Below are 27,749 nucleotides of genomic sequence, written 5' to 3' on the forward strand. Positions count from 1 at the left end.
GAACGAGGCGCCGGGAAGAGCTGATTTGGTCCAGGAGGTGTTTGGAAGCACATTGCCCATGGCTTTTTAAAGGATCCTTCCCTTCAAAAACAAACAGGGGGGGAAACAGACTTTTCCCCCTCTCTCCTCCCCATCCCTCGCTGGAAATGTTGAAAAATTTCAGGAGAAGCTTCTTCTACTGCTGCTGCGGTGCTAGTAGCAAGCGGCGTGCGTGTGCTTGTGTGCCTCTGTCTGTGTAAGAGTGGTGGTTTTTTTCACCCCCTCCGCTGCTGGTAGGGCTTGCTGCTAGAGCTGGCTTTTGTGGCGCGGTCTGTGTAAGCGTGGCGAGAGGTGGAAGGAGAGCAACGTTGGGGCGCTCCGCGCAAGGCTTCGCTGTCCGCCGCTCTTTGGTGCTGAACATGGGCGCTTTAAGCAGGGCGCTGTCCATGGTGCCCACCATCCTCCTAACGCTGGCTCTCTCCGCTTTCCCCGTCTGGGCGCAGAACGACACCGAACCCATCGTACTCGAAGGGAAATGCTTGGTAGTTTGCGATTCCAACCCAGCGACCGATTCCAAGGGATCCTCTTCTTCTCCTCTGGGGATCTCTGTACGGGCTGCTAATTCTAAGGTGGCTTTCTCGGCAGTCAGGAGTACCAACCATGAGCCTTCCGAGATGAGCAACAAAACCAGGATCATCTATTTCGATCAGGTAAAAGGAACATAAATGGGTGTAATAAGTGGAAAGACATTCTAATCGTTTCCTACCCATACGAGGAGCGTGGGGTTGGAGTGGGGAAGTTGGTTTTGCCCGAGTTTTGTTTAAGGCAGGAAAGAGGGTTTTTTTTTTTTAAAGTGCTTTCACCCCTGGGAAAGGGACTAGGTTAAAAGTGGAGGGGGGTGGGTGGAGGCAGCTGCTTACAGTACTGAGATGAGATAGGATAAGGACAGTAGGTGGGAATCAACAGGTGGAGTTGATTTGCAAACTCTTTAATCCTCCTTGGAAAGGAGTGGGTTGAATCTTAGGAATTGCAGACAGAAGCTTTTGATCCATTCATTCAGTCTGCTCAATTCATAGGTTTTCTTTTGCCTCTTAAGATGGATAGCAATTTCACACATGCTTTCCTCTGAGAATGAAGTTATTTTTTCCCTCTATTACTTATTGATTTCAGTTTCTACATTTCCACTTTACGTTTGAAGGCACACGGAGGGTTAAATAAGTTCCGGCAGTTAAGACTTCACAGAATAATAATAAAAAAAGAATCTGTCACACATTATGACATAAGTAACAATTTTACTATTCTTGGTGTGCTGGAATAAATGAGGTAATACCAGACATGATTTAATGCTTCAAAGAGGTTAATACTGAGGGAAGACTGCAAAAATCAAGTTACTTATGTATTATTGCACTTTATTCTTGAGAATGTTTACTTAAAAATAAGATTTTGGCATTTTAATTTTACCTTGATATCCTGAAGGGAAAAAAAAGCTGGAAATTTGTTAAAGGCTTCAAAGTGGAGGGTGGAGAGATAAAGCGAAGATATATATAAAGAAAACCTCCAAATCTCCAGAAGCTTTTCAGTTGATTAGCAATCAGATTTCCCAGCAGCTTAAATCTTTTATGAGTTTTGAAAATCATTCAGATCTTTCAATCTTAAATCTTTCAAATCTTGTATGAGGTTTCTGCACCCTACCGAACCCTTATCCTACACCGGACTTACTCTGTAGTTAAATTGGCATCTATTTGGCATGGATCTAGATAGTGTACTAATGAAACAGACTTGGATCTCACTAGTAAAATATGGAGGCACTCCTTTGGAAAATTCACTGCACCTTAGTAGCATCACTGCAGAATTTTGCAACCTTGGAAGGACTTTCTCCTCCCTTCTTCCAAATCCACTCCTGAAATAGACAATAATAATTCCTTTACCTATATCTTCTGGAAAAATAAGGGGGAAAAGTGTTCCTCTTACTTTTTAAAATAACATATTACATGTCCAGTTTTGATCTAATGTGTCTTAATATTATCAATCTGTTTCAATAGGACAATTAAACAAATGTGTCAGTTTCCCTGCTGAAAATGATGCCCTTTACAGGATGCGATTTTTGGACTGGCAAAGATCCATCTTTTGAAGGAGAAGACAGAAAGGCATTGGAGTTATATCATGCCAATGGTGGTTTAAAATCCATGTACTATATCTAATATCCTACCATCAGCTGTTTGTGCACTGTGTGTGCTTATAGAGCTGTAGATACAGCAGATTCTTGCAAATATTAGCTGAAGGGTTTAATTAAGCCCACAAGTTATTTTTTTTCCCAAGGGATATTCTTTGACAGTCTGACAGATCTGTGTTTCTTGCCAGTGCTAAGGATTCCTAGGAATCTTGTAACCAACTCAGTTACATTGTCATTAACCTTTTCAAGGGATCAGAAGTCAGGTGTATGTGTAGTGTAAGATACATAGAGATGGTGGAATCCCATGACAGCTACCTGTTTCTCAGGGGAAGAAATAGAAGGCAAAAGATTGGTATTTTCCACTTCTATCCAGATGCAAGATATAGAAGAGATTACTTTTAAAAGTATATGCTTCAAATATATTCTTCTCCCCTCTGCTAGGTCGGTACCACTTAAAAATGCCTCACTCTTTCTGCAAAGTTTTAACTTCCTGTTTTCCTATGAGATATCATCCACGTCTTGCCTTCATACTGTATGTTTCATTCACATCTTCACTTTCGTTACTGGACGCATTAGCCAGCATATGTTACTTATTATATGCAAAATATATTGCTTCTGGAATTGTCATGACAACTGAAGTATGTCCCTACCCTGACTGATCCCAAAACATATTGCTAAGGTACACTCTAATCCTATACATGTTTATTGAGAAGAAAGTCCCATTGAATGGTTTTTATTCTTCTTACAGCTCACAGAAATGTATTTAGGCAAGAGGTCAAATAGATGGGATGAAGTGGATCTATAATTTTCACTGATGTGGTTTGTTGCTGACATTAAGGCACAGGAGAAGGATTACAACTTGCCTTATAACAATGACCCAAGTAGAACTTTTACAATTTCCATTCTTCAGACCAAAGGAAAATATGAAGCTATTCTTCCTGTTACTGGTAGTAGCATATTTTTGGATAGTACAGTCAGAGAGAATGCAATATTACATTTCATTACTTTTAAGATAATATATCATTGTTTTTAAATAATATGCTTATGTAGTTTTTATTATAATACAATGATTTATCATTTAGTTGTTTGTAAAGTCTACTCTTGCATTGGATCTATAGCTTTGTGTTATTTGTTTTAATTTCCTAGTTATCTTTAAAGAAAATATTTTAGACAGGAGCATTGATAAATTTATGGTATAATATTCATTCAGGGACAGGACACACACACACACACACACACACACACACAGAAACACACACATTTTTTACTGATAAAGAAATAAAGAGAGACTAGATCTATTTCAAGCTATTTAGCTCTTATCAGCTAGCCATACCCTTCTGGGATTCAAACCTGGGCTGCTTGCCTTGTCAGGCAGCTGCTTAATCTCTAAGCCACAAGTTCTCCCTGTATCAGCTTTGTGTGTACACACACACACACACACAAACACACAAACTTGGGGATTATCTAGTTCACAAGACACAATCCTTTCCAATCTTTTGCAAATGATCGAAGAGTGTTTTCTGTTTCTCTGTCTTCTAGATACATTTTTTGTCAGTCCTTTTTAGTATGATTAGAGGTCAGAGTTTAATGGGTGTTATGGCCAGAAACTTTCAAGGGCATCACATTGAGAAAGGCTGTTGAAGAAAATAGGCCTTATATGCAAAGCACATGTTAGGTGGCTGTTATTCCATCAAAGTTTATTGAGAACTTCAGAGGGTGACCTGTTTATATGTAAGAAAGATTCGCGACCGTGTGGAATTTATTTGAAAGGCAAACTAAAATGTACAATATGCAAAACGGATATTTCACAGCACGTTACATTTATTTTGAACAGTGCCCTCTGGTAAAAGATAACAGGGCAGAGTTAGAGGCAGGCACATACAAAGCAGAATAAAATAATAAAGCAATTTTCAAGGCAACAAATTATGAAAAGGCAAATGATATTTTAAAAGGTCCAAAGCACATTGTTAATACATCTCTGGGGCTAGGAGAAGCTGGGAAAGGCATATTATGTTAGATTCTCTGATAAATTTGTGGCAGAGATGAGAACTGCATGAGCCATAGCTCAGGTTTTTATAAATTCCTCTGTATTATCTAGAAAGCCTTGGGATTCTACACTTTTATTTTTTTAAAAAGTGATTTAATTAAGTGGGGCTCATTCCTCAGTTAATGGATAGAGGATTGCAAAACTAGCCAGGCAGGTAATAACAATAATAATAAACTGTCAACATTAGGCACACTGAAGTCTAGAAGAAGGTTAGAATAGAATAGAAAATTGAAAAAAGATTTTAAGGTCCAAAATCAGTGGTGCAAATACTACCAAGGTGATTAATACCTGGGTAATTCCAATCATGAAATATATACAACTGGAATAGTAGATTTGACTCAAACTGAACTAGACGTCCTGGATAGGAAGTCCCCAAAAATAATCACAACAAATTATGTGCTTCATCCATGCATTGATCTTGATAGAATCTACTTACCAAGGAGCATAGGTAGGCATGGAATGATGCAAGTATACCGGACAATCGAAGAAGAAAAAAAGGACATTGGAAAAATATCTGAAGAACAGTGAAGAGGATGCAATGAAGCTAGGATATCTTGAAGGCTTACTGAACACCAAAGAGACCAAACTGACCCATATAAAAGTCCAAATGAGTAATAGAAAACAGATATGGCATGATAATAAGACTGGAAAGAAACCAAAGGGTTGAATCTGGCTTCACAAAACCATACCTCAAGAACAAATGCATATAAAGCCAGAATTGAGAAGCCAACAACAGATAGCAAATGTCATTTCTGCCAAGAAGCTTAATAAACAATGGACCACCTAGTTAAGTGTTGTAAGAAGATCTCATAGAATGATTACCAACAATGACATGACATCTAGAGCAGTGTTTCCCAATCTTGGCAACTTGAAGATATTTGGACTTCAACTCCCAGAATTCCCCAGCCACCGGATGCTGGCTGGGGAATTCTGGGAGTTGAAGTCCAAATTTCTTCAAGTTGCCAAGGTTGGGAAACACTGATCTAGAGCAGCACTGGAAGGCCAGTAAATCTGAATCTGACTGGATACTATTAAGAGCTTTTATTAGGACTTACCTAGCAGCGATACGGGGGGGGGGGCAAAATGTTTGCATTTTCCCACACTTATTGCATCTACAGAATCACACCTAGCTGCCCTTTTTAGGGTGACCCGCTCCCTTCTTAATGTGAAGGGAGCGGTTGAGCCTTTATAGGGTAGAGCTGAAGAATTTGACCAATTTCTTGGGGATAAAGTCGCTCAAATTCAGATGGATCTGGACTCCGATTAGGCAATATCAATCAAGATGATAGGGACAAGTCTTAGTCCAGTTGTGTAGGATGAGCTTGACCTGGTAACACCTGATGAAGTGGACAAGGCCAAAGGAGCAATGAGCTCCTCCACTTGCTTATTAGACCTGTGCCCCTCCTGGCTGATTTTGGCCAGTAGGGGGTTAACACAAGGCTGGAACAAGGTGTTGATCAATGCTTCCTTGAGTGAGTCGTCCTTTCCGCAGCCACTAAAGAAGGCTGTGATGAGGCCGCTCTTCAAGAACCCTCCCTGGACCCAGCCAATTTAAAAATCTATTGTCCAGTCATGACCTTTTATAACTAAGGTAGTTGACCTTTTATAAGTAAGGTTGTTGAGAAAGTGGAGGCCCTCCAGCTCCTATTGGTCATTGGAGGAAACTGATTACCTAGACCCTTACCTAGACCCTGGGTTTGAGGCCTGGCTAAAGCACAGTGTGCTTTGGTCACACTGATGGATGATCTCTGATGAGCCCAAGATGGTGGGTACTCCACCATCTTGGTGCCCCTTGACCTCTCAGTGGCTTTAGCTACTATTTACCATTGTATCTTTCTGTGAATGCTGGAGGGAGTGGGAGGCACCATATTGTTGTGGTTCTCCTCCTATCTCTCCAGTCAATGGCAGTCAATGTTGGTGGGGGGACAGAGATTGACCACTAGGCCTCTTTTTTGTGGGGTGCTTAAGGGTTTGGTTCTCTCCCCCTTCCTAATTAACATCTACATGAAACTGCTGGGTGGGATCATCCAATGACACAGGGTGAGGTATCAGCAGTATGTTGATGATACTCAGCTTTACATCTCCATCCCGTGTCAATTCAGTGAAGTATGGACGTGATGTGCTGGTGCCTGGAGTCTGTGAGGGTTTGGATGGGAGTTAATAGACTCAAATTCAATCCCAACAAAACTGAATGGCTATGGGCCATCCAAAGGACCAGCCCATCTGTCCACCCTTGGTCCTGAGGTGGAACATCAACCCCTCTCAGGCCAAACATTGACCCCCTCTTGTGGGTCCACAATCTGGTCATCCTCTCAGATCCGCAGCTGAAATTGGAACAACATCTCTCAGCTGTGGCTGGGGGGCTTTTGAGCAGGTTCGCCTGGTGCACCAGTTATTATCCTATTTGAACCAGGAGTCTCTTCTCACAGTCACTCACACCCTTATCACCTCACACCTTGACTATTGCAACATGCCCTATATGCGGCTACCCTTGAAAAGCATTCAGAGACTACAATTGTTCCAGAACACAGCCGTGCAAGTATCATGGGTGTACCTAGGTACACCCACATCACACCAACACTTCACAAGCTGCACTGGCTCCCAATGAGTCTCCAAACTCAATTCAAGGTGTTGGTAAAGCCCTACATTGCTTAGGGCCAGACTATTTACAGGACCATCTTCTGTTGCATACCTCCCAGTGACCGATTAGGGCCCACAGGGTTGGCTTTCTCAGGGTCCCATTGGCCAGACAATGTTGGTTGGAAAAGATATGTGGGATGGCCTTCCCTGTGGTGGCTCCAGCTCTCTGGAACCAACTGCCCCCAGAGATCCTCACTGTCCCAACCCTCCTGGTCTTCCGAAAGGCTGTGAAAACTTGGGTTTGCTGACAGGTCTGGGACCAATGAACTATACTATCTAGTTCCAGCTAAGGATATGAGTGGTTTATTTGGGTGAGTTTAAATTGTTATTAGATTGTTTTAAACTGTTATACAGTGCCCATAGTCTGGAAGGAGTTGGGCGGCTTATAAATCAATTAAATTAAATTAAATTAAATTGGATAGTTTGTCAGGGTTTTATAAGGGGTGGTGGTGGTTATTGTCTTTATTAACTAATATTTGACTTTTGTTATATTGTACCATTTCATTTATTGTTGTAAGGTGCCCTGAGTCCCACTAGAATTGGGCGGCATAGAAAAATCAAATCAAATCAAATTAAAGTATCAATAATGGTGCATATACTTGACTGCAAGCAAGAACTGGTAGGACCATAGAATAGAATCTTTTCTTCTATTCTTTTCTTTATTTATATTACTACATATCTATTCTCTTCAATGTGTATTATGTATTGGGCTAACTAACTAACTAACTAACTAACTAACTAACTAACTAACTAACTAACTAACTAACTAACTAACTAACTGTTCTGTCTGGGTTCCCCCAGACCTCAACACCAACTGGAAAAAACAGCCAGACACTCTGGTAAAAGCCAAAAGTATTTTATAACTGGAAAAAATAAGCAGAGAGGAAAACCTGTTCTTCCCAACAGACAGGCTATAATACGTTACAGCAGGGTCCTGATGTCCAGACAATACAGCAAGCTTCTTGCTGGCACACCCCACCACAGTTTCAATAGTCAAAGGCACAAACCAGGATTCCAAGACGCCAAAGTTCACAGCCAGGTCCCACGACTCTCAAAGATAAAACTCCACAAGCCAGGAAGGGTGGGTCTGCCTTTTAGCCTTTCCCAAGAGCACCACACCCAAACCCAGCTGTTGCCTCTTTAATGCTGAAAGTACTTAGCCAATTGATTTCGTCTCTGAGTAGCTCTTCTTTGTCGCAGATCAATTATGGCTTGTGCATTTTCCTCTAAGGAATCCAGGCTGCTTGCTGGGGAGAGCTCCCCTGGTGGGACTCTGGCTGTCCTCCCTCTTCTTCAGCCTGGGATTCCTCCTCCTCGTCTGTCTGCACCTCCTGTTCCTCAGCCTCTCCCTCTGAGCTGGAAACCGACAGAAGATCAGCCGTTCCCTGAGGGGCCTCAGACGGAACCACAACACTAACTAACTAACTAACTAACTAACTAACTAACTAACTAAATAAATAAATAAATAAATAAATAAAAAAAAATAAATAAATAAAAATAAATAGACAGAAAAAGATGACGCTAAAGCACTCTAATATTTCAATATGCACACAACACTCTAGATTTAACAATTATTCAATAAGACAAAAATGTCTGAATAGTGGACATTGCAATATCTGGAGAAAGACGAATAGAAGAAAGGGAATGGGGGTGGGAAGGAATCACAAACTATAAGGACCTGCAAATTTAAATTAGAACAACCCTGGAAAAGTTAATAGTAATAGGTGCTGTGGATACAATCTCAATACCTCTGGAGTATTATGTGAACACCAACGGCGTTAACAAAATTAGACAATTGCAAAAGGCAGATTTACCTGGAACAGCTTACAGCCTGTAACAATACCGTTACCAACAGCAAACAGCAACATCTATCTATCCCAGATCCTTGGGAAGGACTCTTTGGGTGGATAAAAAATCATATGCAGTCTAAACATCTATGTGACAAACAGTGGCACCTTGGATGGAATTCTAAAGCAACTTGAGCAACAGTTGAACACAATTGGCATTGACAAAATCAACCTCATTCAATTGCAAAAGGCAGCCTTAGTTGGAACAGATTTCAGCCTGCACCAATACCTTTAACAAAAAAACATCATATGTCTATATGCGGTACAGGTCCTTGGTAAGGACCTTATAGAGGGATCAAAATGTCAAATCTATGCATCTAGCTGTATAATAACAACAGCAACAGCAACAACAGCAACAACAACACAAAACTGGGATACCAAATATCAAGCCAACATGGCATGATAAACCATCTACTCTACATGGATAACTTAAAAATGTGTGCAAAAAGCCCTAATGATCTGTCCTATATTATCAATGCAGAGAGGAAAAATGAAAAAAAAAAATAGAAGGAATAGAACTGGGAAATGGAAGCATAATGAAAGCATTAGCAAAGGATGATGGTTACAAATACCTAGGCATATTGGAAGCAGATAACATACTGAATGGAAAAGTCAAAGAGTCAATACAAAAGGAATACATCAGGAGGGTTTGCAAAATATGAAAATCAAAGCTGAATGCTGGAAACATATTTAAATCCATTAATACATGGGCAGTGTATGGATGATGATTGAATAGATGGATGACAGATTAAATAGATGGAAAACCAAAGCTTCGCATGGACAACACTTGAAAAACATTGAAGGAAATTGTGATGACAACCCAACATGGGCATGGCTTAAAATGGGATCCATCAAGAAAGAAATGGAAGGTTTAATACTCACTGCTCAAGAACAAGCACTACAAACTAATGCCGTGAAAGCAAAGATAGAAAAATCCATTGACAATCCAAACTACCAATTTTGCAATGAGAAAGTTTAAATTGTTTCACACTTTATAAGTGAGTGCAGCAAAATCACACAAACTGATTGCAAAGTTAGACATTATCGAGTTGCTAAATTAGTCCACTGGTCATTATGTAAAAAACAGGACATACCTGTATCCAAAAAGTCATGGGAGCACAAAGTGGAAAAAGTTACTGAAAATGAGACAGTGAAAATCTTGAGGGGCTTTCAAATACAGACAGATCATCATTTTGAACACAACATACTAGATATCACAGTTGTTAAAGGCCGAAGAGTACAGTTTATCGATATCCCTGTACCAGGAGATGCCAGAGTTGAAGAAAAAGAACTGGAAAAAAATATGAAATATTGAGACCTGGCCATTGAAACTATATAGCAATGGATGAAATATGTAACAGTGATACTCAATGTCATTGACGCCCTTGCTACCATGTCCAAGAATTTTACAAACCACATCAAGAAATTGCAGCTTCCTGCAATAACACCAGTGGAACTGCAAAAAAATTTACTACTTGGAAAATCATACACTGCTCAAAAAAATAAAGGGAACACTCAAATAACATATTCCAGATCTGAATGAATAAAATATTCTCATTGAATATTTTGTTCTGTACAAAATTGAATGTGCTGACAACAAAATGAAATTGATTGTCCATCAGTGTTGCTTCTTAAGTGGATAGTTTGATTTCACAGAAGTTTGATTTACTTGGAGTTATATTCTGTTGTTTAAGTGTTCCCTTTATTTTTTTGAGCAGTATATATTTTAAGAAGATAGGTGGTTGATACCTAGGATGCTGGCAGCAACCCGTATCAACCATTAACACCAGTCAGAGGTATTTGTGACACTTTTTTCAATATTCAGTTGATGGAGTTTCATGTTTGTTGTGGTTGTGAGACACGCCGGCAGAACAATGTTTAATGAATAAAAGAGATAATAGTAATAGAGTTAGGGAGGAGAGATTGGCTCAAGGGTAGCAAAGAACAGAAATGCATGTTTCTCTTATGAAATCAGCTATCATTTTTGTAAGCAATAAGGATTATGTGATTAAGCACAAGTTTAGTGGGGAAAATTGGGTTTATGTTAAGGTCATAAAGAATAGACAGATAAATGATATTGCTCAGGAAATGAACATAAGAATTCTAAATAGTTATACTACTAAACTACAGATTTTCCTCAAAAATAGATTTAATTCAAGAATTTTAATATTGATTTAAAAAAGTCAGGATAATTACCCATTGCTTTCTTGCATTAAAAGTAAGAAATTTTTATAGACCTGGGAGAAGAAACATTATCCTTTCTATTTAGAAAACACCCCTGTAAACATGGGTCTTTTAAACAGAAATGTTACATGTGTACAACTTCAGGCTATCTGATGTCCACTCTCAATTTGTGTGGAATATTTAGTCTGCATTCCAAAATGAGTAGGATTACCGTGAATGTTTCAGTAATCCTAAGGGGGGTATGGTTGGTTTAAATTTATCTGCAAGGCATAAGGTGCCTCCTAATCTGCCAAATTTTCCAAATGCAAGAAGAGAAAAAATAAATAAATTTCATTTCATTTATTTGATTTATATGCCATCCAATCCCATTGGACTCAGGGATTGGGCCACTTAATAACCAAATCAGCTGACATGTCAAGCTTTTATTTAATATTCTACCAATTTTGGAAAAGTAGATGAATGGAGAGTCTGTTTCCAGTTGTGGACAACCATAAGAACATTGAGGCTCATATAGTTCAGGACATGTGATCTGCCTCCTTAGGGATAACTTCATGTCATGACCACATCCTGAATCTATATGCATGAAGAAAGAAGAGTGCAAAAAATTGTGGAAGAGGTGGAAATAAGGCATGAATGCACAATGCTAATTGTGTCTATCAGTTGCCATCTCTCTCTCCCTCCTCCCTCCCTCCCTCTCCATCCCTACCTACCTACCTACCTACCTATCATCTATCTATCTATCTATCTATCTATCTATCTATCTATCTATCTATCTATCTATCTATCATCTATTTATCTATCATAAACCTAAAAATTCCCTTCTTATTCCTATAGAAACATAGAAACATAGAAGTCTGACGGCAGAAAAAGACCTCATGGTCCATCTAGTCTGCCCTTATACTATTTTCTGTATTTATCTTAGGATGAATATATGTTTATCCCAGGGATGTTTAAATTCAGTTACTGTGGATTTATTTACCACGTCTGCTGGAAGTTTGTTTCAAGGATGTACTACTCTTTCAGTAAAATAATATTTTCTCGTGTTGCTTTTGATCTGCCCCCAACTAACTTCAGATTGTGTCCCCTTGTTCTTGTGTTCACTTTCCTATTAAAAACACTTCCCTCCTGGACCTTATTTAACCCTTTAACATATTTTAATGTTTCGATCATGTTCCCCCTTTTCCTTCTGTCCTCCAGACTATACAGATTGAGTTCATTAAGTCTTTCCTGATACGTTTTATGCTTAAGACCTTCCACCATTCTTGTAGCTCGTCTTTGGACCCGTTCAATTTTGTCAATATCTTTTTGTAGGTGAGGCCTCCAGAACTGAACACAGTATTCCAAATGTGGTCTCACCAGCACTCTATATAGCAGGATCATAATCTCCCTCTTTCTGCTTGTTATACCTCTAGCTATGCAGCCAAGCATCCTACTTGCTTTCCCTACCGCCTGACTGCACTATAGATGGTATAGGTCTTTCTCCATCTTGAGTCCTCTGTCAATGGCCTGGGAATTTGAGGATTCTAAACAATGTCTTAGCTGTTCCTAACTTAGCACACTTCTGAACAGAGCTTTGAGGTTCTTGGGATCAGTTGGAGTCACTCTACCATCTTAGGACTCACAGACCAGATGCTTGTACTACCACTGGGATCACTTTGATCTATACATTCTACTACCTCCTTCAGCTGGTACTCCTCCAGCTTCTCATACTCCTCCTTCCTAAGGTTGCTGTTACTTGGCACTGCTACATTCTGAGTGGTTGGCTTTACAGCCATAGTTGTAGGCAGCTGTACTTATTGGGAACCATGGATTTGGTTCTGAGCATGTTTCAGATGGAGCGTAGCAAATGCCTTGCATTGCACCATCAATAGCTGAAGGAAGCTCTGTACTGTTCTTATTCATTGGCCGAGTAATCTTGAAGGTTCAGAAGTGTTGTAAAGCTTGATGCACTTGCTTGTGTAACAGAAGTTTGCGGGCAGCTGTTTATTCAACAGTTGGCATTCAGTGTGCTTCTGTTTGTATCTGCCTGGCTTCTTTGGTGAGGCTTACAGAACTAAGCAACTTGAAAAGTTTGTGCTACAAATGTTTTCAGCTGTCCAAGTAATCCAATTCCATGTGATGAGATGACTCACCTGTTTGAAACCCAGCAGGAACCATAGTGGAACTTAGTAGCCTCTCAGCTGGTTGTACAAAAATATGTAACGTGACTCTAAGTATACTCAGAAATAGTTTTCTGTTGCTTTCAATAATACTGACTCTCAACTAAGCATGTGGATAAGTTAAAGAATGCGAGGAAGGAATTTCTATACCTTTAATTGAAAATAAGTGGGTTTTATTCAAATAATTACATCTTATTATGAGAGTGTTGGAAGTAAAATCATATTATTTGCATACACTTCAGTGTCAGATGAACAATGTGCAAAACCTGCAATTAAACTTGGATTCATTCACAATAATCATTTCATTGTTTTCCAGAACTTGGAATGCTTCCATTAATTACTGGTTTCTTTCCTTTTATTTATAGATCCTAGTAAATGTGGGCAATTTCTTTACATTGGAGTCTGTGTTTGTAGCACCGAGAAAAGGAATATACAGTTTTAATTTTCATGTAATTAAAGTCTACCAGAGCCAAACAATTCAGGTATGTTGAATTAAAAAATAATCTCTGAGGCTAACATTGTTAATGTCTCTGTCTTTCCTTCTTTCCTTCTTTTTTCCCTTCTTCCTTCCCTTCCTACCCCCACCCTATAATACTTGTATTGGATATTAGCTTTAGACTAAAAGCATAATGTTGCAAGTTATTAAAAAGTATAACATATCAAAAGAATGCAATATGAACATGAATGAAACCATAGGGATAGATACTGTTAAGAAAGGCTAATAGATTTTAACAGAAAAATCAGATTAAAGTCTTACAAGCCCACTCTAGAAATGGCAGCTTGTCCAAAATGACCAAGTTGAGTTCCAAATCACAATTTCTTCATAACTCACTCATCAAAGACAAACCTGCAGTTCAGAAAATGTACTTCTGATTTGTCGTTGGGCTGTGTTTTGCACTCTGGAGGGTTCAGGGCAATGATGGGCTCCTATGGGAATGATCAGGAACACAGTTCCGGTAACCAAATTTGGAGCTCCACACCAAAGCACCCAATTTGCACTGAAAGATGTTGAAACAAAATAATAAATCCCCTTTCTATCAAGCTACATTCAATCTTGGCAAAAACAGAGAAATTATTTTCTTCCAAATCTAAGATGTTCCCCTATTCACCCAGGTCCAGTTTAATAATAATAATAATAATAATAATAATAATAATAATAATAATAATAATAATTAATAATTTATTAGATTTGTATGCCGCCCCTCTCTGAAGACTCGGGGCGGCTCACAACATTAACAAAAACAATATAATAGTAATACAAATCTAATATTTAAAATAGTATATATAAAACCCCAACAATTAAAACCATACAACACATGCATACCAAACATAAAATATAAAAGCCTGGGGGAGGTGTCTCAGTTCCCCTATGCCTGGTGATAAAGGTGGGTCTTGAGTAATTTGCGAAAGACAAGGAGGGTGGGGGCTGTTCTAATCTCCAGGGGGAGTTGATTCCAGAGGGCCACAGAGAAGGCTCTTTTCCTGGGACCCGCCAAACAACATTGTTTTGTCGATGGGACCCAGAGAAGGCCAACTCTGTGGGACCTAATCGGCCGCTGGGATTTGTGCGGTAGAAGGCGGTTCCAGAGGTATTCTGGTCCACTGCCATGTAGGGCTTTAAAGGTCATTACCAACACTTTGAATTGTGACCGGAAACTGATCGGCAGCCAATGCAGGCCACGGAGTGTTGTAGAAATGTGGGCGAATCTGGGAAGCCCCACGATAGCTCTCGCGGCCGCATTCTGCATGATCTGAAGTTTCTGAACACTTTTCAAAGGTAGCCCCATGTAGAGAGTGTTGCAGTAATCGAACCTCAAGGTGATGAGGTCATGACGACTGTGAGCAATGACTCCCTGTCCAAGTAGGGCCACAACTGGTGCACCAGGCGAACCTGGGCAAAAATGCATAAGCGACGCCCACGGTGTGGTAGTAAAAATTTTGGTAGCCCATCACTGGTTCAGGGAAGCTTCCTGAAGCCCCAGAGTGCAAAACAACAGCACAACAGGCAAACCAAAGTTCAAAAAATATACTTCCAGTTTGCTTGTTGTGTTGTTGTTTGCAACAGGGCTTCAGGAAACTTCCCTGAACCCTCTAGAGTGCAAAAAACACTAAAATGGCAAACCTGAAGTTTGTTTTTCCAAACTTCTGATTTGCCCGTTTGGCCATTTTTTTACATCCTAGCTTGGGGGGGGGGGATTGTCTGCAGGGGTAGCATGGGTGTGTGTGCATGGGGGGTGGAGGGAAGGGGTGTGGAGAGCTGTACTCTTGCTAGCGCATCCACACGCCCCCTTTTGGCATGTGAACCAAAAAAAAAGGTTTGCCATCACTGGTATAAGTTTTCCTGCTTGAGCAAGGGTTTGGATTAGAAGACCTCCAAGGTAGGGGTGAAATTTTTATTTTTTATTTATTTATTTATTTTATCCAATACACAATAATACACAATGAAGGTAATAGAGGACACCTTCGAGGAAATAGAATTAGAGAAAGAATAGAAGAGAGAGTATAGACTAAAATAATCAATGAGAGAACAGAAGAAAGCTATAGGGATAGAAGAGAAGATATAGGAGATATAGGAGAGACAATAGGACAGGGGCCGGAAGGCACTCTAGTGCACTAATGCACGCCCCTTACTGACCTCTTAGGAATCTGGAGAGGTCAACCGTGGACAGTCTAAGGGTAAAAAGTTGGGGGTTAGGGGATGATATTACGGAGTCCGGTAATGAATTCCACGCTTCAACAACTCTATTACTAAAGTCGTAGTCAAGTTTGGAGCAGTTAATATTGAGCTTGAATCTGTTATGTGCTCTTGTGTTGTTGTGGTTGAAGCTAAAGTAGTCGTTGACAGACAGGACATTGCAGCATATAATCTTGTGGGCAATACTTAGATCACGTTTAAGGCGTCTTAGTTCTAAGCTTTCTTGGCCCAGGATTGTAAGTCTAGTTTCATACGGTATTCTGTTACGGGAGGAGGAATGCAGGGCTCTTCTGGTGAAGTATCTCTGGACATTTTCGAGGGTGTTAATGTCTGAGATGCAGCATGGGTTCCAAACAGATGAGCTGTATTCTGGAGAACCAGCAGGGGAAATTCTGAATAGTTCAGAAAACCAGCAAATACCACCTCTGGCTGGCCCCAGAGTGCAATGGGAATGGCAATTTTGCAGTAGCCTTCCCCTGGAACACTCACCAAGCCATGCCTACAGAACCTGTAAGAAATTTGCGTTGAATTCTACCCCTTGTTCCAAGGTACCTTTCAACTCTGTTTGTTCATTCATTCATTCATTCATTCATTCATTCATTCATTCATATGCTGCCCCATCATGTAGGACTCTGTCTGTTGTTCTGTTGGCTACTCATGTGTAATCCATTGTTTCCCAGGAGCCAAGAAGTTATAAAAGCAGTGATTAGACTTTGAAGGATTGCTAAAAGTTTTCTGTCTGATGGTAGTTTAAAAGCCTCTTTCATTCCTACTTCAGAATCATTGCAGATGATAAACATCATGGTGAAAGACATACTAAATACTAGTTGTGGGCTTTACTTTTAAACTCTTTATATTTCTGCAGCCAATTGCCTCTTTTTTTTTTTTAAGGCAAGATGAGCTATGATAAGGAGGTGGATTGGCATCTGGGGAAATGAATGGTCAACAGAGCATGCCTCTCCTAGGCTTATAACGCCTATCTTCATTTCCCAGAATATATTACTGCAATAGCTTGAGAGCAATTTCGTTGTAATCTGTTCCTGCATTGCCTTAGCTCATGAGTCTAAAACCTCTGCCTCAGAAATGGTGAGAGTTGAAGTTAGCAAGGCATGAAGCCTGGAAATAGAGAATTCCTTTATGAAAAGCATTAGGCAGGTGGCCATAACGGCCAATTTTGAGAAAAGAGTGGCTTCCATCCTCTGCAATGGGAGAAAGAAAATCAGTTTTTTTTAATCCTGCATATACAGATACCATAGTTTTTGGAGTATAAAACTCACCGGAGTATAAGACGCACCTTAGTTTTGGGGGAGGAAAGCAAGGAAAAAATTCTGCCTCTGCCTCCCAGAAATTTGCCTCCTAGGACAGATGATATAAACAGTTTGCTGTGTATTTCTGTGCATGTGAAATAACAAAGAATTGGAAAAAAATTATATTATGGCAGTATATTAATGCCATAAATTTTCTTAAACGATGAGTCCTGGCAGACACCATGTGTTGTGGTTCAGCCTGAGCAAGATCAAAGACCAGCTGCGTCTTTGCTGGCTCCATGCCCGGGGGAGGCTGAGAGCGAAGAGGAGAGTTCTTGGCAGCCAGACTGGGGAGATAACAATCTAGAAAGTGACGAGGAAGAGGGGCCTGGGAGCCCTGGGGAGGGGCTCTCTCAAGCAAGTAGCTTGGAGTCTCTGGAGTCATTGGATGATGAGGCACAAGCTATCATTAATATGCGACAGAGATGCATAGATCAAAGGAGGCAGCAACTGAATAGATATTATCAGCGTTGAATGAGGAACACCAGGGCTTGGGTGTGGTCCTCATTAGCAGGGAAGGGTTTATAAGGCATGAGAACCATTCCAGCAGCATGGTGTGTTATCACAGTGGAGTTGGAGTTATCTGGCTTTTCTCTCAGTGTTTTGTTCCTGGCACGTGGCCCAGCAGTCTTGAAGACCAGTGGGAGGTTTGTGCCTGTTAGCAACAGCCTCGTTTGTCATCAAGGATCCTGTGTTTATGTATGAACAATTGCCTTCATGTATCTATTTGGAGTTCCAGTGCTTTCCTGACTTGTAAGGACATTTTCTGTTGGCTTCTTTTCTCTTTACCATTATAAAACTGTGTTTGGATTCAACCGGTGTGTCTGGCTTATCTTTTTGGGTTGGTCCTAGCTTCAGGAGTGACCCAGACAGAACACCATGTTGGGTACGGATCCTGTTGAGACTTGACCAATTCTGGTGATGATGGTCATACCTGGCCCCTTATGTAGGGTCATCTCTGTAACTGCCTGTATCTGGGCATTCCACAGCCCATTTGGCTTTCCACTGTGTGTTGATGTCAAAGTTGTTGACAGCTGTAGACAGCTGTTGAGTGAATGCCAGAGGTGGCTTTCTGGGTTTAAGCCTTTAGGGGTAAAGGGGTTAAACAGCATTTCCTATCCTTTCTTTAGTTCAAACAGAGAAACTTAATGGAATGTAATATTTAATTTGGGACTCAGCATCGTCAGTATAGAAGCCATTTTAACATATGTAGGATGCAATGGGATTTGTTAATTTTCCAGATGATTATCTGATGATTGAATAAATATGTATTTAAAAGATCAATTAGCATATCATACAGATGCTCGCGTTTCCCCTCAGCTTCAGAAAAATTGCAGTCCAATTCTAACTATTCTCCTTGGGCCTAACATTGTGTTGTTATTGGTCACAGCTAAGAGATGTAAATAGTTCTTTGCACATGAGGATTTCATTCAGGAAAGCAATAGCAAACAAGCAAATTCCTTACAATTATTAATATTCTCTCACTTTACGCAACCTGCAGATTAGCTCTCATTTGGAAACTCATATGAATCTTTAAATATTTATACCATACTATTCATGAGGGTGGTTTTTTCAATGATTGCTAAATTATGTAGTTCTCTCTCTCTCTCTCAATATAAATAAATAAATAATATTTATTTTTATTGTTTAAAAATTTGTGTTAGTTGCCCAGAATCATGTTAGTGACAGGGGGAGTCACATCAATCAATCAATCAATCAATCAATCAATCAATCAGAGACCCTACGGTTAGTTACCACCAATTTTAATTCTGAATGTGACAAATCAGAACATGATTAAAATAAGAAAAGTCACATGAATAATATTTAATTTCACTGAATACAGTTCAGCCTTTTTGTAGCCCCATTCACTTCTTCACACTGGGCTATACAGTACTTATACAGGACTATACAGTACCTCTACCTAAGAACGCCTCTACATATGAATTTTTCTAGATAAGAACCGGGTGTTCAAGTTTTTTTTTTTGCCTCTTCTCAAGAACCATTTTCCACTTACAAATCCGAGCCTCCAAAACTGTAACTGGAAAAGGCAGGAAGTAGCCTCTGTGGGGCCTCTCTAGGAATCTCCTGGGAGGAAACAGGGTCAGAAAAGGTGGGGAGAAGGCTCCCTGGGGCCTCTCTAGGAATCTCCTGGGAGGAAACAGGGCTGCAAAAGGTGGGGAGAAGCCTCCATAGGGCCTCTCTAGGAATCTCCTGGGAGGAAATAGGGCCTCCACCCTCCCTGTGGTTTCCCCAATCGCAAGCATTATTTGCTTTTACATTGATTCCTATGGGAAAAATTGCTTCTTTTTACAAACCTTTCTACTTAAGAACCTGGTCACAGAACGAATTAAGTTTGTAACTAGAGGTACCACTGTATATTGTTTCTCAGCATTACATCCAAAAACTATGCATGCCATTGGCTTCATCTTTCTTTCCAGCAATATCTGGAAAATTACTGCACCTAACCTTTTAGAAAAGGAAATAATATGGATGGAATATATTGATTCCGAGGATCAACTCACTTCCCCCCCACACACACATATGCCTATACAGATACATAGCAATATCAATAGCACTTAGACTTCTTTACCACTTCACAGTGCTTTACAGCCCTTCTGAGTGGTTTACAGAGTCAGCATATTGCCCCCAACAATTTGGGTTCACATTTCACCCACCTCAGAAGGATGGAAAGCTTAGTCAACCTAAGAGATTTGAACTGTCAAATTGCAGTCAGCTGGCAGTCAGCAGAAGTAGCCTGCAGTAACATGCATTCTAATTCACTTAATGCTTTGGCTGTGTTTTAATTTTTGTAATTATTTTTCTTACAAAAAATAATTACATTATTAAAAATATAGTTGTAGCAGACAAATATGCTGCAGGCAGTGGCCACCAGAGATATCGAGATATGGAAATTTGGCTACATGAAGATCTGTAAATATTGCCTTCCCTGCTGTACTTCACATCAAAATCATGGAATGATATATGAAGTTACGTGATGAATTGCAACTTTATTAACTATAGATGCATCTGCTAAAGTATGCACAATTAAGAGCAACTAGCATTAGTCAAGGATTGGTAATTCCTTGAGATCCCACTGTGTGATTCTCTCTAAAGGTAGTCCTTGATTTATGAGCACAATTGGGATCAAAACTTCTGTTGCTAAATGATATGGTTGCTCATCCCAGCGACCAGTTAGGTCCCACAGAGTGGGTCTTCTCCGGGTCCTGTCAACCAAACAATGTCGCTTGGCGGGACCCAGGGGAAGAGCCTTCTCTGTGGCGGCCCCGGCCCTCTGGAACCAACTCCCCCCAGAGATTAGAATTGCCCCCACCCTCCTTGCCTTTCGTAAGCTGCTTAAAACCCACCTCTGCCACCAGGCATGGGGGAATTGAGATACACTTTCCCCCTAGGCCTTTACAATTTTATGCATGGTATGTCTGTATGTATGATTGGTTTTTATATAATGGGTTTTTAACTGTTTTTAGTATTGGATTATTGTCATATACTGTTTTATTACGGTTGTTAGCCGCCCCGAGTCTGCAGAGAGGGGTGGCATACAAATCCAATCAATCAATCAATCAATCAATCAATCAATCAATAAACAAACTAACAAACAAATAAACAAACAAACAAACAAACAAGTGAATCACATCTGATTTTAAGACCTCTTTTTCTGCAGTCTTAAATGAGACACATAGTCATTAAAGTAAACTGCCTTCTTCAATTGACTTTGCTTAGCAGAGGCCCTCTGGGATGGTTACAAATGTTTGATGGCAAATATTGGAGGCCCTATCTGCAGATGATTTTATACACTGGATAAGAAGACTGAGAAAAAGTTTTCCAGACTCATCAGTATGCTGGTTGCAACCCATAAAGTTCTTCTTGGCATAGAATTTCACTATCTGACAACCTATCTATTTCTGCTCATCCTGTACAATCAGATAGAATGGTCCAGATCCTGTTGATCAAACAATGTCACCCAAGAGGTCCAAGGATGTCTTGGTCATCATGCCTTCCCTTTGGTGTCTCCATAGAGCATCACCCCAGAGACTGCCATGGCCTCAACTCTGATTATTTTAAATATGCTTTTATTTATTTATTATTTATTAATTGGACCTTATGCCACCCCGTTTCCTCCAGACACTGCATAAAGGTGAATATAAACCCCTTTAAGTTTCAGATGAATGTTTTCTTTTAGGATGTTCTCAATTTTGCTTGGTTTCCATTGCTTTTAATGCTGTAACACAACCCAAAGTGTTCTGAAGTTGGGTGGACCTCTATTAAATAAATATGAGAGGGTGACACAGATGTTTCTGAGTCCTTTTCATGTTTTTATTTTGGGATATGTTACTGAGACTGCTTTTGTGTGTCATAAATGGCTTGTTCTGGAGACTGAGCTTTATTCATTCGCTTGGATATTTTTGCCATAGTTGACCATGGTACCCTTCCAGGCCTTCAGAGTTGGGCTTTGGATGTTCAGTATCACAATAGTGTTAGTTCTTAATGTCAAGATGTGCTTAGGAAGAGATATTGGAACCATGGAAAAACATCAAAGCCCTTGAACACCTCCTCCTCCTCCTTCTCCTCCTCCTCTCCTTCTCCTCCTTCTCCTTCCTTAAATTTTGAAGCCATGATGTTCTTTTTCTGCCTGGACTTTGTTTGCCTTCAATCTTTCCTTGTACACTGCCTAATCTTAATAATAGGCAAGATAAGGATAAATAAATTGCAATTAAACCTAGATATGATAGAGATTTGGTGGATAAGGAGAAAAATCACACACTCCCCAGTAAGGGGAGGCTTACATCTAGAAATGATCCTTGATGACCAACTGTCATTGGATATGCAGGTGATGGCTATGATGAGAAGCACTTTTGCATCATTTCTGCTAATTATGCCAGTGTGCTACTTCTTGAACTGATTGGATATAGCAACAGTTAACCATGTCTTGATTATATTCTATCTTGTCTAATGCAGGGTGTTTTCTGGAAATTTACCATTGTCTGGAAATTGCAATTGGTGCAAAAGTGCAGCAAACAAGCTTCTGCTTGTTGATTGATGCAAGATACTGGAATCCTATGATATCTTTTACTAAAATGTCTCCTGGCTACCATTTACTCACCATGCTCAGTTTAAATGATGGTATTGACCTTTCAAGCTCTAAATGACTTTGGACATGTTTATTTATGGGGTTACTTCTCCCTGATATTCTTTTGAATATGCCATCCTTACCAGAATCTTGGCTACTTAGTTTACAGACAGGGGGTTTCTTTTGGGTGACTCTCAGTTTTAAGGAAATGCAGTTGCCTCTCACTTTCTCCCAATGTTTAAGAAATGGCAAAATGTTTTGTTTAGCTTTGATTTACTCTTCTAACAATTATTTCTCACATTGGTTTGGCTTTCAATTTTATTTTCGCATTTTGTAGTCTGATTCTTTTATGGTAGTGAATTTCCCCGAGAGTTGGAATAAACAGAAAGGTGGGATACACATCCAGGCAGAAAGGAGACAAAGCTTTGGAGGATTAGGTACACATTTGTATGCAATTAAGAACATAAGAACATAAGAAGAGCCATGCTGAATCAGGCCAAAGCCCATCGAGTCCAGCATTCTGTGTCACACAGTGGCCCACCAATTGTACATGGGGATTTTGAGTAGAAAGAGAAGGCAAAATCCTCCCTTTCCCTTGAGCCCCAACAAATAGTACTCAAGGGATTTCTGCCTGCCCCAACCAACATAGGGGTGGCACATGGACATCCGTTTCAATAACCAACAATACATTTGGCATCCATGAATTTGTCTAATCCTGCCTTGAAGCTATCAAGACTGACCACTGTCATGACCTCTTTTGGAAGTGAATTTCATAAACCAACGACCCTCTGGGTGAAGAAATATTTCAATTCAATTCAATTCAATTTATTAGATTTGTATGCCGCCCCTCTCCGAAGACTCGGGGCGGCTCACAACAATAATTAAAACAATATAACAGTAACAAATCTAATATTAAAGAAAAGATATATAAAACCCCAACAATTAAAACCATACAACACATACATACCAAACATAAAATATAAAAGCCTGGGGGAGGTGTCTCAGTTCCCCCATTCCTGGCGATATAGGTGGGTCTTGAGTAATTTGCGAAAGACAAGGAGGGTGGGGGCTGTTCTAATCTCCGGGGGAGTTGATTCCAGAGGGCTGGGGCCACCACAGAGAAGGCTCTTCCCCTGGGGCCCACCAAACGACATTGTTTAGTCGACGGGACCCGGAGAAAGCCAACTCTGTGGGACCTTATCGGTCGCTGGGATTTGTGCGGTAGCAGGCGGTTCCAGAGGTTCCCTTTATTTGTCCTCACTTTCTTACCTATGAGCTTAGGGAGTGCCCCCTTGTCCTAGTATTGTGTGATAGAGAAAAGACCATGCATGATTTTATACACTTCGATCAAGTCAGCCCTTAAACACCGTCTTTCAAGGCTGAAGAGACCAAGGCGTTGCAACCTGGTTTCATAAGGGAGGTGCCCCATTTCCTTGATCATACTTGTTGCCCTTTTTTTGCACCTTTTCCATTGATCTTCAGTTGCTGAACAGTTTCCATCAGATAAATGGGAATGGACCAATTCTATGCTCTTTTGCATTCCTGCTCCCTCTTCTTAAAATGTGCTTGGAAGTTTACCCTTCCCCTGCAGATTCCAAAACTACTACAGAGGTGGGTTCCTGTCGGTTCAAACCGATTCTATAGAACCAGTAGTAACTTGGAGGCCTGGGTCACTAGAACTGGCAGTGACCCAGGCCTGCCACACCCCTCTCGCTTTTGCATATGTGCATAAGATGTGTTTTTGCTTCTGTGCATGTGCAGAAGTTGTGTTTTAAGCACTTCATGCCACTGAGCAAACTAGCAGTGAAGAAAAACAGAACCTACCCCTGTACTACTTCCATCATCTATAAAATCGCTTAAAAAAATCATCTTGCCTTCTGTTACTTACCGCTTTGCTTTCAAGAATTAGGTATTCATTATTTAGTTTCATTGTCATTTTTCATCCCTAATCCTGATGATGAAATTAGATTCTTTATAGAGAATAGAATTCTTTATTGGCCAAGTGTGATTGGAATTTGTCTTTGGTGCATATGGTCTCATATACATTTGTCAAGAATCATGAGGTAAACACTTAACGATTGACATAGGGGGCAAATAAGCAGTGAGAAACAATCAATATTAATAACAATCTTAAGGATACAAGCAACAGGTTACAGTCATGCAGTCATAAGTGGGAGGAAATGGGTGATAGGAATGATGATTAAAAATAGTAGTAATAGTAGTGCAGACTTAGTAAATAGTTTGACAGTGTTGAGGAAATTATTTGTTTAGCGGAGTGATGGCATTCGGAAAAAAACTATTCTTGTGTCTAGTTGTCTTGGTGTGCAGGGCTCTGTAGCGATGTTTTGAGGGTAGGAGTTGAAACAGTTTAGGTCCAGGATGTGAGGGGTCAGTAAATATTTTCACCACCCTCTTTTTGACTCTTGCAGTATACAGGTCCTCAATGGAAGGCAGGTTGGCAGCAATTGTTTTTTCTGCAATTCTGATTATCCTCTGAAGTCTGTGTTGGTCTTGTTGGGTTGCAGAACCAAAGTTGACAATTATAGAGGTGCAGGTGACAGACTCAATGATTCCTCTGTAGAACTGTATCCTTCGGCAGTTTGAGTTTCCTGAGTTGTTTCTGTTATTATTAGTTTGGATATCATGGATATTGGCTCTTCTGATTCTTTTTTTATTTATCCTACCAATGGTGCATATTATGTTACTTGGTTTAATGGTTTATTTTCACGTTTTTCCACTTTGTAAAATAAAGCTTTCTTACCTTTTATATTTTCCTTTTTTTATTGGCATCATTTCTAAATTGTTTATGCCTTTTCTAGTCTGTATTGTGTATTTCATTTCAACTCCTGTTACATTTAAAATAATTTCTAAGCTCCCTGAAGCAGTCTTACACTTCTGTCAGTTCCTTTTATATTCTATCTAGTTAAACTTCTCCTTTTAAAGAAAAAAAAAGCTTCCATTTGAAATTAAATATGATTCTTTTGAACTTTCTGGGCTATTTTCCAATTCCCTAGGATGTTGCGTTTGCTACTATTTCACTACTTCATGGAAATTCAGTCATGCTTACAACTTGTCTCCAATTTGGAAATAATTTAAGATTATATCAAGAGCCATCTTCTCTGCTGCGCTTGCTGCTCACTTATTTATCAGTTTGTCCACCGAACCAAGTGAGACTTATTTCTAGGAAATAAATGCAGAAGCTTGTAAAATCAGTATTGCAAGGCACAACAATTCATCAAATCTACAACAGTTGGGAAGTGTCCAGTCCAATGCTAGGCATGTGTATGCCTGCTGCTCTACCTTCGAGGAGTGATATAAATTTGTATTTGGCCAGTTAGTATGAGACTCACTAAGATAATTGAGTCTTAAAATATTTTCAGTTTATCTACCTTTGGTAATTTGGAACAGAAGAAACTGGTTGATATCAAGTCTATCAGTTCAATTAATTGCTGACAGACTTCAGTACCCCAGTATCCTAGTACTAAGCAGGGAGCAGGGATAGATCTAGTTAGATCTCTTTCTCTATCTCCATCATCAATCTATCATCTATCATCTCCCTCCCCTCCCCTCCCCTCCCCATCATCAATCTATCATCTATCATCTTCTTTCCCTTCCCTTCCCTTCCCTTCCCTCCCCTCCCCTTCCCTTCTCTCCCCTCCCCTCCCCTCCCCTCCCCATCATCAATCTATCATCTATCATCTCCCTTCCATCCCCTCCCCATCATCAATCTATCATCTATCATCTTCTTTCCCTTCCCTTCCCTTCCCTCCCCTCCCCTCCCCTCTCCTCCCCTCCTATGCTTCCCAGAGGCCTTCTGGAGGCCAACACTGGCCTATTTCCAAACTTCTGGTTGTCCCAGTAGGCTTGTCTTTTGCGCTCCCCAGTCTCCAAAGGCTTCCCTGGAGCCAGGGGAGGGTACAAATGCCCTCCCACATTCCCCCAGAGGCTGTCTGGAAGCCAAAAACACCCACCCAGAGCCTCTGTGCTAGCCAAAAATCAGCTGGCTGGCACACAAATGCATCTTGGAACTGAGCTAGGGCAACGGCTTGTGTGCCAGCAGATATAACTCCGTGTGCCACCTGTGGCACCCGTGCCATAGGTTCGCAATCACTGACCTATGACAATTTGCCGACAGGCCCAGGGGGCCATAAATTCACAGCTTGATGGCCAACTGCCAGAATGTTATGTATGTATATGAGAGTGTTTTTTCTTTTTTTATAATAATGGTTTTTTAGTTTGTTATGTTTTAACCTCACGTAACTATTTGATTTCTTTTACTGTTTTGTATTTATTCTTATATTTGTACCGCTGTTGTAAGCCGCCCTGAGTCCTTCGGGATTGGGCGGCATAAAAGTCAGATAGATAGGTAGGTAGACAGACAGACAGACAGACAGACAGACAGACAGACAGACAGACAGACAGATAGATAGATAGTTTATGGCCATATATATTTTCTAATGTTTAAATTTTTTTTATTTATTTATTTATTTACTTACTTACTTACTTACTTACTTACTTACTTACTTACTTACTTACTTACTTATTTATTTATTTATTAGATTTGTATGCCGCCCCTCTCCGCAGACTCAGGCGGCTAACAACAATAGTGAAACAACGTATAACAAATCTAATATTTAAAATAATTTTAAAAACCCTAATTTAAAAAACCAAACATACACACAAACATACCATGCACAAATTGCATAGGCCTAGGGGGAAGAACATATCTCAGTTCCCCCATGCCTGACGACACAGGGGGGTTTAAGGAGCTTGCGAAAGGCGAGGAGGGTGGGGAAAATTCTGAAATCTGGGGGGAGTTGGTTCCAGAGAGTCGGGGCCTCCACAGAGAAGGCTCACTCCACCCAGAGTCACTTCTTGAGATGGCTGACTATGGAAATCAAATATTCTTTCACTCCTACAACCAGTTTGCTGTCTGTCTTTCTACTTCCATCCCTCCCACATTCAATTTACCAAACTGTTTATTCCTGCTACTTCTGAAAAGATGTTGAAATTGGCAAAACGTGTCTAGGCTGCACTCGCCTTCTAAGGACCCTCCCCGTTAACCTTAGTAGTATTGGATGCCTATGTCTTTACTTGAGTCTTTTCAGCATTTTAAAATTGTTATTATTTTTGCAGGTGAACTTGATGCTTAATGGGAAACCAGTCATTTCAGCTTTTGCTGGGGACAAAGATGTCACTCGTGAAGCTGCCACAAATGGAGTCCTACTCTACCTAGACAAGGAAGATAAGGTTTACCTTAAACTGGAGAAAGGTAACCTGGTTGGAGGATGGCAGTATTCCACGTTTTCTGGCTTCTTGGTCTTTCCCCTGTAAAAAAATCAACCGCCTTGTGACTTTCACCTAGGTGTGGACCAATCATTGCTTCTGTTCTCTGAAGACCATCTTCTCATCCTCTGGATTGATTTTCCTTTCCTGGTTTCTCATGGGTGAAATCTGGATTCTATTGTATGGCATTTTGACCCTCTTTGAATTCATCCTGAGATTTCAACCAATTTTGTGTGTTTAAATACGGGACATTGGAAGCAAGACTTTAAAAAGCAGACAATACGTATCTATGCTTAATGTTACAGAATTGAAGCTGCCTGCAAGATTCATTCCAAGTTCCTTAACA

The 27,749-nt window shown here is 40.2% G+C and overlaps 1 protein-coding gene across 1 annotated transcript; it reads left to right on the forward strand.

Moving 5' to 3' along the window:
* Positions 1-398: 398 nt before the first annotated feature.
* On the forward strand, positions 399-27,451 carry CBLN4 (cerebellin 4 precursor). The gene is made up of 3 exons (XM_070748797.1): positions 399-689; positions 13,395-13,511; positions 27,254-27,451. Exons 1-3 carry the CDS (start codon positions 399-401, stop codon positions 27,449-27,451), a joined length of 606 nt encoding a protein of 201 aa, XP_070604898.1.
* Positions 27,452-27,749: the final 298 nt, after the last annotated feature.

The sequence above is a fragment of the Erythrolamprus reginae genome, chromosome 3, assembly GCF_031021105.1.
Source record: "Erythrolamprus reginae isolate rEryReg1 chromosome 3, rEryReg1.hap1, whole genome shotgun sequence".
NCBI classification, from domain to species: domain Eukaryota; kingdom Metazoa; phylum Chordata; class Lepidosauria; order Squamata; family Dipsadidae; genus Erythrolamprus; species Erythrolamprus reginae.

Coding starts and splice junctions, on each gene's coding strand:
- CBLN4 (XM_070748797.1), top strand. CDS start 399: ATGGGCGCTTTAAGCAGGGCGCTGTCCATGGTGCCCACCATCCTCCTA. Junction 690..13,394: donor GGATCATCTATTTCGATCAG/GTAAAAGGAACA, acceptor TTTTATTTATAG/ATCCTAGTAAATGTGGGCAA. Junction 13,512..27,253: donor ACCAGAGCCAAACAATTCAG/GTATGTTGAATT, acceptor TTATTTTTGCAG/GTGAACTTGATGCTTAATGG.